The sequence below is a fragment of the Ursus maritimus genome, unplaced genomic scaffold (genome assembly GCF_017311325.1).
Source record: "Ursus maritimus isolate PB19 unplaced genomic scaffold, ASM1731132v1 scaffold_10, whole genome shotgun sequence".
Taxonomy (NCBI): domain Eukaryota; kingdom Metazoa; phylum Chordata; class Mammalia; order Carnivora; family Ursidae; genus Ursus; species Ursus maritimus.
In genome coordinates this window covers 65,167,449-65,187,378 of record NW_024423344.1, presented here as the reverse complement: position 1 = coordinate 65,187,378, position 19,930 = coordinate 65,167,449, and the positions used below count along the sequence as shown (strand labels likewise).

The window sequence follows — 19,930 nt, the reverse complement described above, 5'->3', positions numbered from 1 at the left end:
GTCTCTGACCTATCATGAGATTTCCATCACTTAGGTTAGCGGTGGGCAGGCTACTAGCCATGTATAGGCCGAATCCGGCCTGCCACCTGTTTTCATAAATACAAGTTTTACTGGAACATAGTCATGCTCGTTTGTTTACGTTGTCTGTAGCTGCTTTTGTGCTACAGGACAGAGTTGAGTGGTTGTGACAGAGAAGATATGGCCAGCAAAGCCTAAAATATTTACTCTATGACTCTGTAGAAAGTTTGCCGATTCCTGGCATAGATTGCTATTGTTATATTACTTGGTTAATTATTACCCTGCTCTATTTTAAGGGTCTTCGTGATAGATTTGAAATTCAGCCAGGTGATGCTTGTCTGTTCATAAATGGACTTCGTGTTGATATGAGTGCTTATGATCCTTTTAGGTAAGTATTAAATTACTGATACAAACTAACTATGATTTATATAAAGGAAAATATTGTCCTGAATTTAATATTTGTCAGAATGTAAATAATCACTTTAAAGGTAAAGCAAATACATGTTTTTGTGCAAAACAATTCTATTATTTTGTGAGAATACTCTTAAGTGTCTTAGAATGCAGACCTGGGAGAGACCTTGGAGACATTTGTTCAGATGTGAAAACTGAAGTTCTAAACATTACACCCCTACTTGTCGCATTATTAGAAACTGTCTTTCCGGGGCGCCTGGGTGGCACAGCGGTTAAGCGTCTGCCTTCGGCTCAGGGCGTTATCCCGGCGTTATGGGATTGAGCCCCACATCAGGCTCCTCCACTATGAGCCTGCTTCTTCCTCTCCCACTCCCCCTGCTTGTGTTCCCTCTCTCGCTGGCTGTCTCTATCTCTGTCGAATAAATAAATAAAATATTAAAAAAAAAAAAACAAAAAAACTGTCTTTCCTTAATAGGTCTGTCCTTTAGCAGGGAAGTTCCATGGGACTGCACTGAGCAGCCCCAAACTCTACCCTCCAGAAAGGAACTGAAAGGAACACGAGACATTTCCCCCAGAAGAATGGAATTAACAGAAAGAGTTTAAAGTACTTGTATTTGTCAGAAAGGAAATTTAAATTTGTAGAATTCAGGGTGTTATCTATTTTTGTAGGTCAAAAAAAAATTCTTCGAAAATGCTCTAGAGCAGGGGCCCCTGGGGTGGCTGAGTCGGGTTAAGTGTCTGCCTTCGGCTCAGGTCATGGTCCTGGGGTCCTGGGATCAAGCCCACCTCCTGGTGCTCCCTGCTCAGCGGGGAGTCTGCTTCTCCCTCTCTGTCTGCCCCTCCCATTGCTCATATGTTCTCTCTCTCTCTCTCTCAAATAAATAAAATCTTTTTAAAAAAATGCTCTAGGGCAAAATTAGAAAGTCTTGTATTTGTCATGAGCGTTGATCCACAAATTAGTCATGGGCCAAATAGAAGAAAAACCAAATTGAATTTATTTTACTTTTAAAGAGAAGCATAAAACTACTTTAGAAATTAGTATTTATAAGATAAATTTAGTAAACACAATACTTTAGTTCAGATATTCAATTTTAATTCAATTGAATATACTTTCATTGAACTTCAATTGATTAAATGTTTATTTCCTTCTCTTACCAGTTTGGGAAGAGTAGGAAAATGTAGGAGAGACTGAGAAACATAGAGCCCAAATGAGGCTTTTCTCTTTATTTAGTTGGATCCTTAGGAAAAAAATGATAGCTAAGACCCATAGGGTAAGCACCATCCACAGCAGGCATAGAGCGGCTGTTAGCTGCTGGCCTGTAAGCCTCAGCAGGACAAAATCCCATCTGTGCTCAGGAATGGTGAAATTGGGTTTAAGAGAGGGAGTAAATGGTGGGTAGATTTCAGGAAGGTTTTCATAGCAGGAACATTTTGCCTAGTTATTTAGAAAGGCTGTAGGTTATTCAGGAAATAAAACCCCCGTATCTCCTCCAGCTGGTCGGTCGTGATCTGTGCGACTTGTGACACATTTTGTTCCTCACTCATGTGATCACTAACTGCAGCTCCTCTAAGTCCCTTCAAGGAGGACAAGAAAAGATGTGAGGATGTTTATATCTTCTGACATTTTTAGCACAAAATAGATTCTCAGAAAGAAATCAGAACATGGAAATAAAATCAGTGTGGAGCCTGGAAGAAAATGATTCAGGAAAGAGGAGAAGGAAGGAAAATGTCGTGTTACTAAGGTTATATCCTGAATCCAGAGAGAGGTCCCGTGTGACTAGTACTGCAGAATTACCCATTTATGGGAGGGACAGGAGTGAGGAGTTATCTTACGCTGCTTTCCTACCACCCGTGTCTCCCTGCATTTTGGGTTGTAGAGCACTGATGCATCCTTGCCTTCGGACCCTGGAAGTAGTGGGAGGAACCGGAGCTTCCGTGGGTCTGGTCAGCACTGGTTGAGTCAAATCCTGGTCCAAGCCTGGCTCTCCTCCCCCCGGAAGGTCAGCAGCAAGAGGCCGTGGCCGCGACCGGGGAGGAAGGCAGGTAGGGCTGAGTAAATTTGAGGAGGTCCGTAAATGGTGTCTCACATTTCTACCTTGGAGCCGCTGACACATCTTTTTCTCTAAGCAGTCACCTCAACTACAGATTTGAGGAGACAAACTGGTACAAAGTGGATGTTAATCATTTTGATAGCCAGCCTGTTCTGCTTGAGCCTGTGTCTCCACAGTATACCTACCAGAAAGAAAGATAAAACAAAGGTGTCTTGATGTCCCTACTTGTGTGGTTTTTTTCTGTATCTTAATGAAGTAGTCTGGCTCAGAATATTCTGGGGCTCTTGATAAATATGTATTTGTAATGCATGTAACATTAAAATTCGGTATTATAGGGTCGCCTGGGTGGCTCAATCATTAAGCGTCTGCCTTTGGCTCACATCATGATCCCGGGGTCCTGGGATTGAGCCCCACATCGGGCTCCCTGCTCAGCGGGAAGCCTGCTTCTCCCTCTCCCACTCCCCCTGCTTGTGTTCCCTCTCTCGCTGTCTCTCTCTCTGTCAAATAAATAAAATCTTTAAAAAATATATTTAAAATTCAGTATTATAAAATCAATATTAAAATTCAGTTCGGTGAATATCTGAGTGCCTACTATGCTATAGAAACCGGTAGATATTGAGGGTGTAGTGGTGAAGAAAACAGAAGCAAGTGGTCTAGTGGGGTGGGTGATAGTAAATATATAATGATAGTGTAGTAAGGTTTACAAAAGATAAAGTGCAGTGCTCTGGAAGTGTATAACTCCAGAGATTTCAACCAGTTCTTGGTGGAACATGGGGACAGTAGAAATGTCAGATTTCTTAAAGGAAGTGATCATTTAAGCTGACACTTAAAGGATGAATCAGGCAAAGTGGGGAGTGGGGGTTCTGCAAGCAGTGGCACATTTGAGAAAATGAAAATCCACTCCTGTGGCCAGGCTGTGGAGTGCAGAGGAGCCGGAAGAAGGTCACACAGGTGGTCGAGGGGCAGATTGTGCAACCAGGTTTAGGATTTGCACCTTTCCTCTCAAGGGCAGGAGGAGCTGGTGAAGGGCTCTAAGCAAATCTAAAGATAATGACTATTTAAAAGAGAAGCATGAGAAATTATATTAATTGTTTCAAACTCCAGAGATACATCGAGTTTTCCTGATAAATAGACCTAGCACATTTAAGGAATGATTTTTTAAAATTGGTAACCCAAATTCAAGATTTGAAAAGAGCAAGGAAGAAACATGCTTATTGAGGGCAACTGTGTGCCCAGTAGTGAATTAATTTAATCTTAATGCCTTATAGAGTGATTATCACCATTCTCTTTTTTAGATGGGGAAATGACTCAAATGTCACACAAAGATAGGGACACAGCTGGCAAATAGTAGCAAGATTCAAAATCTCATGCTGTTTCCAGTGTACCCTGTAACTCAATCTGGTCTTTCTGTCATGTTTAAGAGCTCTCAGAGTATTATATATATGATTAGAAATTTTAATATGTATTCTAAACAGTTGTGAACTTTCATGCTTTAATGGGTCTTTTCTGTGCTAAAATTTTATATTTTAGGTCCTATTTGATCTTACCTTAATGCAAGACTTACCAAAATAGTGACCTAGTATATTTTTCCCTTTATTTTTGGTTCACTCAAGAGTGAGCATATCTTCACCACTTTGCTAAAGATGTAATAAATATACCTTGTTGCCTTAACTTTTAAATAAGATTTTGTCACCACACACAAAAAAGTCAACGTGAGTTTACCCTAGGTAACTAATTAGAACTCCTTGTCTTGTTTGCTAATGAGTTTAATAATATTTTTTCCTGCTGTTAATAAAAATACCCATGAATTCATTTCTAATGCTTTAAGAAAGCTATAAACTTTAAAGGGTTTTTTTTAAATTTGGCAAATCAAAATAAAACTTATTTCTTTTCTTTAAAAGTCTTTTGGATATGCTGAAACTAGAAGGAAAAATGATGAATGGCCTCCACAATCTTGGGATCAACAAAGAAGACGTGAGCAAATTTTTAAAATTAAACTCACGTGTTTTGGACCATACCTATGCATTAGATATTAGGCATTCTTCTGTAATGGTAAGTGCTCATGTAATTCCTTGTTTTTAAAACCTTTAGATTTAAAACTTAACATAAAACCAAATATCAGCAGGCTTTCAAATAAATTTAAGCATTTTGAAAGAGGTTTCAGGAGAACTCAGAGGAGAAGTGAAAATACAGACTCATCCCCCGCTCATTTTCATATCTTCTCTCCCCTTCCTCCTGTTCTCTGCATTTCCTCTCAAGAACTCACTCCTTCAGGATCCTTTCCAGCTTTAAAAAAACAAACACGAACAACCAAGTAACCCCACGAACGACAGCAACAAAACGTCAAATAATTAAGATCTGAGGAATGTAAGAATACCTCCTACTATCGTGAGAACCTTGCCTGGCCGGCTTACAGGGGCCTCCAAGCGTTCTGGTCCATGTTATCACCTGCAGGAATTGTGAGTCTGCTCACCTCACCCCTGCTTGCAGCAAGGATGCCGTCCCAGCCTCAGTGTGGCCTGTCGGGCTGTCAGTGGCCTTCTCCCTCCTTTCATTTCTGGGACTGTGAAATACTCCTCTCACTACTTTCCCTTCTCTCATGCTGGGAAACCATGTTTCCCCTCTCTGTCCAGTCAACTCCCACTCTTTCTTCAGGCTTCCGCTCCAAACAGTACTTCCTGAGAGAAGCTGCCCTCAACTGTCCAGATTAGAAGATGTTTTCATATACACATTGTATTGAGGAGCCCCAGGATCAGCCTCAGGCTCCATGTTGTGCTGAAAGGACTCAGGAAGCCTAGAAGTTGTTACACTCGGGGTTATAGTCTATTGGAGCAGAACACAAGCAGTATCAGCAGAGGGAGAAAGAGCATGAGGCAAAGTCCAGAGGAAACCAGGCAGGAGTTTCCAAGAAGCTGCTCCTCGTGGAGTCCTAGAGGACACGCTTGAACTGGGACTTCAGGGTTCCGACAGGGGGCTGTCATATGGTCATATGATGCGCACGTGACTGATCTCAGTCACTGAAGCTCCAGACCCTCAGAGGAAAAGCAGGTGTTCATCATAAGTCGTGTAGTTCACAGAAATTCTGCAGTGAGCAGCATGCAGCAAGACCCTCAGCATGGGAGAAACTATCAGAACATTTCAAGAGCTGGGTTCTCAGAAGCCAACCTAGAGAACCTTTGTCACAGAATCGGCCCTTCTAGGGAAGGGAATGTGCGAGGTGTGAGCAAGCTGGCCCGCTGAGTTAACCCTTTCTACCCCCATATACACACATGTGTGTGTATGTATACATACCTATTTATTATGGTACAGAACTGCCAGCCTTCTATATACTTTGCACAGTTAATTTTTATAATTTTATAATTTTGTCCTGTGATTCTTTGATATCTTTGTTTCTTATTAGACGATATAAACTTCTTGAAAGTAGGAATGTTACCCATTTTTTTTCTCACCATTTATGTCCCTGGTTTTAGTAGGTTCTCAATAAACGTATTCTTTTAACAAATAAGTAAATATTTATCTCAAACCAACATAAAACAATTTTAACAATGAAACTGAGAACATTCTAATTACAACATAATCAATAAAAATATGTCCATATCACCATTATGATTTAACATTAGTGTAAAAAAAGTCAAACTATAAGAAATGAGAAAATGAGAGTATTACGTGGCAGATTATATAAAAAACAGCATTTTAATTAATAAGACCTTAGTAAAATAGGTTTGAAGTGACAATAAGCAGGTCAAAAAGCTTTATTTCCAAAAACCATTTGGAAGACACAGTGATTTATTCATAATAACATAAAAATTCAGATAACCTGATAATAGCTTTACTATGTAATAATCTTAATAACCAATAATAAAAACTGCAACTTAACTGAGGAAATACAGAAGGATAGAAGGACACCTGGACAGAGTATTAATTGGCGCAGGCTTGGAAGCAGTCGTGGCTGTGGCGTCCTTCCAGCGTTTACAGATTTTGATCTAAGTAATTGCACTGGAAACTACCATCAAGAAATAGTAGGAAATGGAGAAAAATATTCCCGGAGATATGATCATCACTGCATATTTTTAAAACAAAATAGAAATGAGTTACGTATATAACAGAAAAATACTGTAAATTGTATATCCATGTGCTCAGGTATGTTATTCAGACATCAGAATTATGCTTATTCATGCTTCAACAACCAGGATCAATGACTGTGCTCTCATATTAAGTAAGAAATACAGACTTACATGATATTATCATGTGAAAAGATGGACAGAGGATCCGAAGGAAATAAATCAAAATGTTATTAATGGGTGATGTGGTTTAATAGGTAGTTGGGGTTTTTTCTTTATGTTCTTCTGTAAATTCCAAATTTTTAGCAATGGGTATGTATGACTTACATGATTAGGAAAGAAAAATGGGAAGAAAAACCTGTCTGTTTTGCTAATTGTCTCATGTAAATATTTAGGGGATTTTTTTGGGAATGTTCAGTTATTACAGTACTTTAGTCCTACCCGAATAGCCTTCCCACTTACAAATTTGGTCCGCCATCCAAGAATCATGGAAACAACAGCACCAAAGAAATTGCTGTATATTCCCTGAGGCATACAGAAATTGCTGTATATTGACCTTCGACTCAGGACAAGTTACATAAGTTCTGAATTAGTTACCATTGTATTTTCCATAGCACCAAGTGCCTTGTTATAAATGTTTATTGTTACTGTGTTTTCCTCCTCTTTAGACCATATTCTGTCATTTACTGGATTTTACTTTGACTTGGATATCTTTAAGCTCAATTAACAAACGTCTTCTCTAAAAATATTTAATCAGAAAAAGGAATGACCATGTTAGTAATCTTAATACTTTGGGACTTTTATTTTAAGCCTTTATGCTTTTAAACATTTGTAGAAGAGCACTGGGAGCATGGGCCACAGTAAGAAAAGGAGGGCAGTAAGTTTCAAGACTACTCTGAAGAAGAGATAGATCTTAAGGAAACTTTGCGGCTCCATTCATAAAATACCATCCTGGTCCTCCCAGGTTGGTGGCAGAGGCCGCCCCCTGGGGAGAGGAGCCCTGCTGCTGTCCCCATCATCCACACCCAGTCTACTTCCCCACTGCTCTACTATAACAGCTCTGACTCTTTCCCAGTTCTTGGAACACCTGAGGAGGCATTCTTTTCCATTCTCTCTGAGAGTGTTGGAAAGTAATTTTTTATTGAAGTAAAATATAAATAACATATGCTCTTTTAATCTTTTTAAGTGTGTAATTTGGTGGCATTAAGCACATACACAGTGTTGTAAAATCATCACCATGATCCGTTTTTCCAGAACCTTTTCATCATTCCAAACAGAAACTCTGTATCCGTTAAGCAGTAACTCCCCATTCCCCTCTTCAAACTCCCTGGTAACCTCGGTTCTGCTTTGTGTCCCTATGAATTTGCCTTTTCTAAGTGCTTCATAAAAGTGGAATTATGCATTATTTGTCTAATTCTGCCCAGTGTATTTCATTAGGCATACTGTTTTCGAGGTTCATCCATGTTGTAGCATGTATCAGAACTTTATTCTTTTTTAAGGCTAAATAATAGGTTAATTTTTTAAATACCTTGTTTTACATACTATTAAGGGAAGTTTTGTCTCTTAATTAAATGCTTTTACTTTTCCACTTAGAAAGTGCTTGCTTTCAGTAGATGATTATTTGCGACACTTTATTCTGATCCATGAATATGGGATGTCTTTCCATTTATTCAGATCTTCTTTATTTTCTTTCAATGATGTTGCTTTTGTAGCTTTCAGCATACAAGTCTCTCATACTTCTTAAACCTATTTCTAAGTATTTTATCCTTCCTGATGCTATTGTAAATAGAATTGTGTTATGTTTATTTTAGGATTTTTCAATTCCTCTTAATTTTTTTTTGAAAACTGGGCATTTTGAATATTACAGTATGGCACTTCTGAAAGTCAGATTCTCACTTTCCCTGGGTTTGTTGTTGCTGTTTGCTATCGTTTTTTGTTACTTGTTTAGTGACTTCTCTGACCTAATTTTGTAAAGCCTGTATTCTTTCTTATGTGTGGCCACAGAAGTCTCTGTTATGTTCACCTAGTCATCTGCTCAGTATGGGACAGAGACTTACTTAAATGTCTGGATCCCAAAAGCCTCCCATTCTTGCATAGGGGTTCTGGGTGTGTGGCAGATGGATGGGGAGCAGCCCGAATTGGACCCTCAGCCAGGCGCCTTCGTCCGCCTCGGCCTTCACTTCTTGCTAGCACAGAGCTTCAAAGTCAACCAGAGGAGAGAACTTGGGGCTTCTCAGTCTTCCCTGGGCATCTGCATAGCCTTTTAGAATCCCAAGAATATGTCAGAACTTCTTAAAGCACCTCATTCCCCAACCTTTCCTCATTAGATTTTGGTTGCTCTGCTTTCGTCCCAACTGTTTTCTATTGCTGCGGGCAGGAGTGGCTAAAACATTGGCCCGTAATTATTTTACACAAAATGGGGCAGCAGCTCTAACACTGTTATGAGTTAGGCAGGATAAAGAGAAGCCTTTTTAGTCAGTTTTCTAGGGAGTCACCAGACAGTTCAAACAAAAACTAAAATTCTTTCAGAATGAGGTTCGTTCTGCTTTCTCCAATATTGATACTGGAACTCAGGCTGTCATTTTTCAAGGCTACTGATAGGCTTGGGAGCACGAGATGGGACTAGGATAAGTTTCGCACCACATATCTCACTGTTCTGAGATTCAGCCATTTTTCTTGAATAAATGCTCTCAAGGTTGCTGCAAGCTTTTGGTTAATTTTCATCGTTCTTAAAATGTTGAGTTCCCCCCAGTGATTTTCTAGTTTCTTATTGCTTTTATGTCAGGGTGGAGTTTTGAAATTCCTTACTCAGCCATTTTAGCTGACATCACTTCCTAAAGAAAACCTAAAAGATGTAAATTATAAGTCTTCCAAGTTCTTCGCTTCTCTCAGAAAGTCGTCCTCTAGCACCATGACCCATCTAGTGCAGGTCCTTGGACCCTGAAGAGATGGTCTTATAAGTTCTAATCTATTAATGACAGTAGCTTGTATTCAGTATCTTGGTAGCCCAGCAGATGAAAAGGCCAGAGTTCCAGCCAACCAAACGAACAGCGGTAGATCATTGGAATATCAGTGCCAGTTCTGCATGCAGCTCTGTGAGGCCATTCTTCCAGTTACTGTCGCAGCTTCTGCAAGTTTACTTGAGAGTAAAAATGGGCAGTTCAGTCTCTGCAGCACCTATGCAAAGCGATTTCCATTGCCTCAGTAGTTCTCCAAAATGGATCAGGGTATCACCTAGATGAGTTTACCCGACACCCAGGCTATAAATTAGGCCATTGCTGTAGTGTTCTACCTTTAGTATTTATGGTAAGAATCACCAAGGACACTCGTTTTCAATGGAGATTCCTAGGCCCTGTTCTGAGATTCTTGCTTTAGTAGGTCTGAAGGCAGGCCAAGGAGTCTGCATTTTCAGTAAACACCTCCAGATATTTTGATACATATTAAAAGTGACTCTACCTCCAATTTTTAACAGGTTCAATAGGACAGATACATAAAGCATACGGCCAGTTTCTCACTTAAAACCAGTATTAACTGACCACCCTGGGGGTCAGATTTTCAAATCCTCTACTTTGGTGCCTTTCCCTCCACTGGCCTCTCATTCCCACAGAAGAACAGTGAACTGATCCAGACACTGCTGTCCAAGTCTATAACGATTTCCAATTCACAGGGCATTCCTAGCATATTGCCAGGATTTTTAGAACTGTTCACATTACCTTCACATCTTGGCAAAAATTACCTCAAAAACATAAACAAGATAGACCACTACCTAATTTTCCAGGGAGACCGAAGTTCTCCCTTCTTCCTCCCCTCCATGGTATCAGGACAGATTATAGCGAAGACAAGCTAATGACAGAGCCCCATGACACTTGTTAACCACAAAATAGAAATGGCTGCAGCTTACCCAGTTACTCCCGCTCATGTGCCTTATGCACTTGGTCAGTGTGTCCCAGACTGCGCCAACTCCCTCCCCACCTGCTTGTGCTTTCCCCTGCACGGACTCCTTCTCTTACAGCTACTGTCTGGGTGTGGTAGTAGCTCAGTCTTCTCTCTGAAACCACTGCCTCTGATGTGGTTCAACACTCCAAAACCTGTTGTCTGGATCACTGCAGAGGCCGCCTGAGTTCTTGGGCACCACTGGTCTCCTCTCCTCTGGGACTTTGTGCGGCATGCACTAGACCGTGCCTGTGTCATTCGTCTCTCTCACCCTTCGTTTTGATTTTGCATTAATTTTCTCTGTGCACTTTGGTTGATATACATCTGTTGATCTGTCATCCAGTTGGCTAATCACTGTCTTCCTCCGTGTCCAGTCTGCAGTTAAATCTTCTTTAGAAGTTCTTACAGTTCTTAATTACAGAGTTTTAAAATTTAGAATATACCTTTGGCTCTTCCTGTAATGGATTTTTAGTTCTCTTAACATTTTCTATCTTTCCATCTATTTTTGTTCTTTTTAAAATATATGTATTATCATAGTTATTTTAAAGTCCTTGGCCAGGTCCCTCTGTATTGTCTGGTTTTTCTCTTGCATTTTGATATTTGGTCCTTTTTTTTGCCTGGCAGTTTTTGATAGGAGCCCGAAATTACCAATGTAAAGTCACAGAAGCAAATGTTTGTCAGGTTTGCTGCGGCAGCCCGAGTACCAGCTCTCACCTGGCTCTGTCGAGGCACGTTTCTGGGCTTCGTGGGAGCTCTTACACTTTGTGTCTTCCTCCTGGGGGACTAGCCCTGTCGGTTTCTCAGGTTAAAGTACAGTGTTTGCCAGTCTTAACACTTCAGGCTTCAACTTCTGTCTCATTACTGCGTTGTGGCTGCAGCTTCAAAGTCCCAGTGTCTGTTTCCCCTTGGCTCTTTTTTTTTTTTTTTTTCCTTTCTTTTTTTAGTGGTGTTGGGGCCGGGGTGTTGCCATGGGTACGTGCAGGTTCCTAGTCAGCAAATGAGAGGAGTTTGTGTAAAGACAGGGACTCTGGTTTCTTCCCTGCACTCCCCCCCCCCCCCCCCCCGCCCCCTCAATTTCTTCCATTTAGGCAACCCTAATTTTAACTTCTGTCTTTCCAGCCTAGTATGACTGTCACTTTCTGTTTGAATTAGTTCTTCCAGGCTGCAATTTGGAAAATCTCCCTAGGGACAGAATTGAGGTGAACATGGAGCTTGTCTGCTGTGCCTCTTGCCTTTAAGGATTGTAACTCCTTGACCCTTGATAATTCGTTGACCCTACCTCCATGCATCTAAACAGTGATTAAATGTTTTCCCCAGCTCTTAGCATTATTTTGGACAGGTGGCTTAGTCTAGTATAAACTTTTAGCTCTTGATTAGAATTGGACACCCAGGATGTCATGTTTTATTTTCCTTATGTCTAAGCGTTAAAATTTGAGAAGGAACGTGGAGGACCTCACTGCTTCCTATACTGCTAATAATTAAAATAAAGACTTAATCTCTGTCAAATGGTTTAAGGAGAGTAATTTCTATACAATTTTATTTTTTAATATGAGAAACAAACATGAATAGAAGAAGTCAGTTCTGGGAGGAGGGTCAGGCTTAATCTAAAAGACCATGGAAATATAAAATTGTTGCACATAATATATTCCTTAATTTAAAGAATATTCAACTGGCTTCTTAATCAGAAATATAGAAATTTCTGTGTATTTTTACTTTGAAAGAATGAAAGCTGGCTTTGAAAATGACTTAAGTATTAGCTTAATATAGCTCTCACAGATTTTTGGATTCTTCCTAGTGGATTAATGACCTAGAAAATGATGATTTGTATGTCACATGGCCTGCAAGTTGCCAGGAGCTTCTGAAGCCCGTGTTCCCTGGAACTATACCTTCCATAAGGCGTAATTTTCATAATTTGGTGAGTTTTATAGGACATTTTGTATACATCTTTTATAAAGGTATCAGCATTCTTTCTGGATTACCTTGTTCTTGGTGAATAGGCATCTGTGTAATAAGAAGGGAATACTTGCCTGATGCAGCAAGCTTGAGGTGGCTTGGCCAACGAGACATCCAAAGCCAGCAATGCCACAAAATCTGCCTCTTCTTATTGAGATGTGCTTTTACAGTTCCGATGTGAAATTGATGAGTTAACGTTTACATTTTCTGAAAGAAATTTGATTGAACATTTTTCCTTCTATATTATAAGGAACTAACTAAAGATTAAAATTTACTACATTTCAGGGAAAAATACATGAATATCACTTTATCATCTAGGCGTATGAGTTCACTATTATAATAGTAAATAACCTGATACAACTATGAAATGTGCAGAAAATACTTAGCTGGGGCTTTATTTTTTTTCAACAAAGGAAGTGAATATGTTATTTCCTACAGCAGTGTAGAGTAAGCAGTTATGTTAATGCTATTTTTTCAAAATTCAGTTACTATCTTTTTTAAAAAAGTTAGAGAAAATCCAAGGCACATTTAGAATAAGGTATTTCACTTGTTATTTAAAAAATTTACTCTGCTGTGCTTCAAAAAAAGGATGCGTGATTTGGTATTAAATTCCATGTATTATTCAAATGTTCAGCTTTTAATAAAAATCCTTCATTACCTATGAAATTCCTTCTTATATAAAAGTCTTTAGAATTGCTGGAAATTTCTTTAAAAAAAGATTGCATCTTGAATTTCATACTTTTAGCGACAGAAACAAACTTGAATTTCATGAAAATTCCAAAATGTTCAAACAAAATAGTGATGATAAACTATCTACTTTCTTTTAGGTTCTGTTTATTGATCCTGCTCAAGAATATACCTTGGATTTTATAAAGCTTGCTGAGCTTTTCTATTATCATAAAATTCCTCTTAGGTAATTGTCAATTTATAACATTAAACGGTCAACTGAAAGAAATCCAGTGATGTTCCCATTATACCACAGAGTATTACACAGAGTATTCATTTGGAATTCAGAGCAGTGGTGGGTGGTCTTTAACACCTGACACAACACGGCTGTGCTGTGAAACCTCATTTATCTTTATGATAGACTCTGTTAATCAAAGCTGCTTAGTAATCTCTTTAACCCTGTTCATTTCCTGAGAAAATGATCTGATCACTTTGGGTGCTTAAAGATGGATCCATTTCCCTGAAGTTGTGTCAAGAGTATACTTTCCCTTTATTTTTCTGGAAAAACATGGCCATCTGAGGATATCACCACCAGAGAGAGTTTGACAGTTTGGAGGATTCCATTAGATAGGCGGATGTTGGTGAACAGACATTACAAATCAAACCTTTTCAAATATAGCCCTCCCTCTTTCCCTCCATTAACACATTCTCTCCATCTAGATGTTATAGTCTAGTAATGTTGAAAAATCGTGGCTGGTTGTGATTCAAGGGGTAGTTGTGACATTCCTTATTCACCTTCTTTCCCCAGAATTGGTTTTGTGTTCATTGTTAACACAGATGATGAAGTTGATGGAGCAGATGACGCTGGCGTTGCTCTTTGGCGAGCTTTCAACTATATTGCAGAAGAACGTGACGTATCACAAGCCTTTATTTCCATAGTACAAGTGAGTGTGCTTGGTATACTTTCTTCAGACTGTATAGTGGGTTTTTCTGCCTTATTACTGTAATTATTATTTATTATTTTTATCTTTCCAAGTTTATAAAAAATGATCCTGGGGATTAATACAGATGATGAATTTGATTCTTGCAACTCCCAACTGAAATACATATTGTTGTCCCCACTTTATAAATTAGGCAACTGACACTCTGCCAAAATAGATGAATTTGCTTGACTTTCTCCAGCTGCTAATGGAATTTAAATTGCATATGTAAGTTTAGAGGAAAACTCATAAAAAATGATTAGTCAGGGAAGAATTCCTGAACTAGGTCTTGAAAAAATCATGAATAAAAAAGATTACTGCAAACTGAAATATTCTAAATAACAAAGTATGTAGACTCCTCCTAGAGAATTTCAGAGGAGAAAAAAATCACTTCATGATAGCAATTGGGTTGAAATAGCAGGATGGATACTGAATTTGACTGTATTTAAAAAAAGTTAGAAATTGGCAAGAACTTGATTAAAGAACAATAAGAAATGGGAAGATTATTTCATAATTGAGGTTTTGAAACTATTATGGCCGATTGTGGAAACATATGTATTAAAGAACTGTATTGTTATTATTAAGAAAGACCATAGCTTAAAAACTAGCTTTTGTTCATTTTAAAATACATTGGTCTTTTTGCTTTCACCCACTATTATAACAGGGAATGGTTCTTCAAAGTGAGAATGTGAAATTACCAAAGCTCTATAAATTCCCTGCCCTGCTTCCATAGCTCCTGGGAAAACCACTGAAACCTCAAGAACTCCCTGTCGGGCGTTAGAAACTACCAGGGCTCCGTGACTTGGGGGTACACTTTGTTCTGTGAAATAGTGTTATGGATTACATGTCAGTCTTGTATCTCAGTCTATTACTTTTATTAACTGACTAGTGTAAGAATTTATAAGGAACTTAGACTGACATAGCTTTTATTGCAGTCTGGCCACCTTATTATGAAAGGATCAGTATGATAGTCAAAACTTAGAAACTTGAGGACCTTTTGAAATTCTCCTTACCTAAGTTATCTTAATTCTCTCCATTGACTCTCTATTCTGGAAGAGCTTTGTATCAGACATAAATTTGCATGTGAATTCATACTTCTCCAATTACTGGCCTTTTGAATTATCTACTGTGATGTTCAGCATAATACTGTAATATCTTGGAAGACCAAATTATACTTGAAACCATAGGTTTCCATACAGTATACACGGCATAAAAGTATTAAATATGTGCCATAGCCTACAAGTTGTACTAAGCAATTAGAGGAAAGAGAGGGGAAAATGTGTGAGGAAGGAATATTTACAGCATACTAGAATCTACCAGGGTCTGAAGTGTGCAAATGTTGGTGGTTATTCGTACTAGGATGCTTCAAACCTAAAATGTTTGTAGCCCATAGAAAACCAAAAGATGATTGAGCTAACATTCTATTGGGAATGTATTGTATTGTATCCTTCAGATGACTTAGCTTCACTAATTTAGAATAATTTGAGCAGGGGCGCCTGGGTGGCTCAGTCGTTAAGCGTCTGCCTTCGGCTCGTGGTGTGATCCCAGAGTCCTGGGATTGAGCCCCACATCAGGCTCCTCTGCTGGTAGCTTGCTTCTTCCTCTCCCACTCCCCCGTCTGTGTTCCCTCTCTCGCTGGCTGTTTCTCTGTCAAATAGATAAATAAAATCTTCTAAAAAAAAAAAAAAAAAGAATAATTTGAGCAAAATCTAGCCTTTTAGTAAAATAAGTGAATTATAAAATCTCTTTAATATTGTTTCATTACTTTCAATGAGCAAATTATTTTATCTAAATTAGATAATTTAAGAATATAGTATCAGAAAGGAATATAGTAGAAGGTCAAAATTATAAGCATATGAAAATTTTTGACATGTGATAGAGAATTATCACATGTCAGTAAGTACAGTATTTATATAGTAAAACAATCTGTGTATTTCAGTTTTCCACAGTGGCTATGCAGATTCACTAATTTAATTTTCTCTTCCAACCTTGCAAGATTAAGATTAAAAAAAAAATGTTATGTACTTGATTAATATTTGTTGAATGCATGTTTGAGAATGCAGAAGTATTTTAAGCCTTCAACTTTTGGCTATGATGGGGTAATTGACAACAGATTAACCACCTCACAGTAAGCAAGTATAAAATGGACAAAATACATGAAATAAGTCGGTTTTCAGAAGTTGAACAAGAGCTAACATGAGCTATGATCCTTGCAAAAAGATGAAAATAAAAATATTCACAGGTAGAGACAGAATTCTTGCTGTGTCAAAAAAAATTACTAAAGGAAATCCTTCAGGCTGAGAGGAAGCGACACCAGATGGTAACTCACATTCACAGGAAGAAATGAAATGGTAGCTGTAAATAAAATGTAAATATATGAGTACATACAAAAGGCTATAAAAATATATTCTATCATGTTTAAAATGCATAAGATTGAATAAAACAAATTTTAACATATAGATATACATATAACAATAATTGTACAAAGGAAGAGAGGATTAAATGGATCTATTCTCGGAACTTAAAATTCGGTATGTTGTCAACGTAAAGTTACGATTAGGAGGGAGTAGATTGTGGTAAGTTGGCACAACTGCATATCCACATGCAAAATGATGAAACTGGATCCCTATCTTTTATCACACACAAAGGTCAACTCAAAATGGATTAAAAAGTTGATCATAAGACCTGAAATGGTTTCCTAAAAGAAAACACAGGGGGTAAGCTCCTTGACATTGATCTTGGCAATGATTTTTTGGATTTGACAACAAAATCAAAAGCAACAAAAGCAAAAATAAACAGGGTTTATATCAAAATAAAATGTGTCTGCATGGCAAAGGAAACCATTAATGGAACGAAATGACAACTATGGAACAGGAGAAAATATTTGCAAGCTATCTATTCAGTAAGGAGTTAATGTCCAAAATATATAAGGAATTCATATAACTCAATAACAACAACAACAACAAGAAAAGGTAAATAACCCAATTAAAAAATGGGCAATATATCTGAATGGACATTTTTCCAAAGAGGACATACAGATGACTAGCAGGTATATGAAAAGGTGCTCAACTTGATTAATCATCAGGGAAATGCAAATCAAAACCCACTGTGAGCTGTCACCTCACTCCTGTAGGGGGTCTGTTATCAGACAAACAAGATGACAAACGCTGGCATGATACAGAGAAAAGGGAATTCTCTAAGAGTATAACTGTTACAGCCATTATGGAAAACAGTCTGGAGCTTCCTCAAGAAATTTAAAATAGGATGACAATATGAACCAGCAATCCCACTTCAGCTGTTTTCAAAGGAAATGAAATCAGTATCTCGAAGATTATCTGTACTCCCATGTTTATGTCAGCGTTATTCACAATAGCCAAGGTATGGAAGTGACTTAAGTATCCATCAGTGGATGGATGGACAAAGAAAATGTGTGGTATATATGTATGCATACCTTAGAATGTCATTCAGCCTTTAAAAAGAAGGAAATCCTGCCATTTGTGACAACATGGGTGAACTTGGAAGGCAGTAGGCTAGTGAAATACATCAGAGAAAGAAAGATGAATACTATATAATATCACATGTATGTGAAATCTAAAAAAGCTGAACTCCTAGAAACAGAGAGTAGAAAAGTGGTTGGTCAGGAGTGGGCGAAATGGGGGAATGTTGGTCAAAGGTACAAACTTCCAATTATAAGAGGAGTAAGTTCTGGAGATCTCATGTACAGCATGGTGACTATGATTGATAACGCTGTACTAGATCATTGAAATTTGCTAAGAGTAGAATTTTAATGTTCTCACCAAAAAAGAAAGAAAAATATGTGTGAGGTGATGGATATATTAGTTAATTCAATGGTGGGAGCCCCCTCGCACTGTGTGCATTTATCAAGCGAACATGTTGTACACTTTAAATGTATTACTATGTTATTTGTAGTTATACCTTAAGCTAAAAAGGGGGAAAATAAATAAAATGTATATGGAGAAGACCCCAAATTTCTGTTTTTGCTTAACAAGTTACATAACCATTTAAAAATTTTTTAAATGTGTAAGAAGATTGAATCGTTATATATCTAAGTAGCTTATGGTAGACATTCTAGCTGCCTTAGATAGCTTAAGAATATCTACTATTTTAAAATGACTAATTTGTAAGATGACTAATCTCAGTAACTTTTCATATATAATTTTTGCTTTATTCAAAATCTTAATCCCTATTTATGTTTTACAGAAGGCTAAAATTTTTGCTTTTTGTTTTCTCAGTTACTAAGATCATAGCATGCTCTGCTTGATATGAGGAGGAAAATTGCCTATAAATCGAGAAGCTTGTAAAACTAAACTGTGGGATCTAATTATAGACCTGAGCTTTTTCTTCAAGAAGTAGGTCACCTGGTTTACAGTGAGAAAGGGAAAGGAAGAATGCTGGTTCCTTATCATGAGGAATAATGTGGGTCTTCCGTCAGCCCCCATATGAGGACTGTCTCTGGCAATAATGATTTAAGTGAATCAGGACTCAACATTCTTCTTCTTTTTTTAAATTTCGTTTATTCATCTTTGAGAGTGTGTGTGTGTGCGTGTGCACGCTTGCACGTGAGCAGAGGAAGAGGGTGAAATAGGCTCCCCTCTGAGCAGGGAGTCCCTCGCGGAGCTCAGTCCCAGGACCCTGGCATCAGGACCTGAGCCAGAGGCAGAAGCTTACCCGACTGAGCCACCCAGGCGTCCTCAAAATAACATTCTTAACTGATGCAGGTTTCCCCCGCTTCCGAGTAGAGCATGCCTGTGAAACCTCTGTAATAAGCCTAAATGGTGTAAAGGGAAGAAGCAGTCATCATCAAGTTTATATGGAAAAATTTTTGAGCATTTTCCAGAATCAAAACTAACCTTAGTTTGGAGAGCTTTTGGGTTGGTGAGCACACCGAGGTGCTGGGAGGGTGGTGTGCCTGCCCAGAGAAGACATGGGAGCTCTGTACCCCTTCCCACATACTCTGCCCTATGCATAACTTCCATTCAGCTGTTCCGGAATTACATTCTTTATAATAAATGAGCAGTAGTGATTTAAAAAAAAAAAAGTAACCTTAGGACACATCTTGCTAATGCACAGAATAAATGGAAAGAAAGCACAGATGTTCACAGACACAGTTCAAGCTCTGGATCCTGAGTTGTGGTTCCTGGGGAAGGAGACTGGCGGGGCCGCCGTCCCTGCAAAACAAACACTGAATGCTGTTTTCACTTTCTATCATTTTTCATAAAAGCGAAAATCCTCTTTGGATATCTTTTGGTTAATGAAAACAGCTACTGATGTCACTCTCGTAAAATAAAAGTGGCCTAAAATGAACTTTTGAGAAGCGAGAGATACCTGTAAATCAAAATGCTACTTGGTGGTATTTGTAAGTCCAAATTTCTTCTGCTTGGGAAGTTTTTCCCAGGATGCCTTAATGCTAGCTCAGAGTTCATATTTACGTCTCAGCTGAGGCACGTGCTCAGAGATGCCTTCTCTCTCGATGCAGAGCTGTCTCTTCCCCCATGCCTAGCAGTGCCTGGGGTATAGTAGAGGGTCTATAATGGGGGAGAAATGAAACAAAATAAAGGAGCTGCAGCTTACATCATGCTGCTGTGCTTACAACATCTGGGGGCGGGGAGGGAAGGGAGGTACAGAGGAAACCTAGTCAAGGCCTTTACCAGGGAGCAGTCAGGAATGAAAATAAAGCCTTTCTGAAATAAGCCATTTAAATTATTTTCTATAGGGCCCCCCGGGTGGCTCAGTTGGTTGGGCATTTGTCTTTGGCTCAGGTCGTGATCCCGGTGTCCTGACATTGGGTCCTGCATCTGGCTCCCTGCTCCTTGGAGAGCCTGCTTCTCCTTCTCCC

At 38.7% G+C, this 19,930-nt stretch overlaps 1 protein-coding gene across 1 annotated transcript in view; it reads left to right on the top strand.

Moving 5' to 3' along the window:
* Nucleotides 1-19,930, top strand: part of UGGT2 (UDP-glucose glycoprotein glucosyltransferase 2) — a 173,041-nt gene that overhangs the window by 63,903 nt on the left and 89,208 nt on the right. The window contains exons 11-15 of the mRNA XM_040623924.1: nucleotides 315-406; nucleotides 4,382-4,532; nucleotides 12,270-12,389; nucleotides 13,255-13,340; nucleotides 13,902-14,037. Of these exons, the coding sequence (XP_040479858.1) occupies nucleotides 315-406; nucleotides 4,382-4,532; nucleotides 12,270-12,389; nucleotides 13,255-13,340; nucleotides 13,902-14,037 (585 nt within the window). The remainder of the gene's footprint in view (nucleotides 1-314; nucleotides 407-4,381; nucleotides 4,533-12,269; nucleotides 12,390-13,254; nucleotides 13,341-13,901; nucleotides 14,038-19,930) is intronic.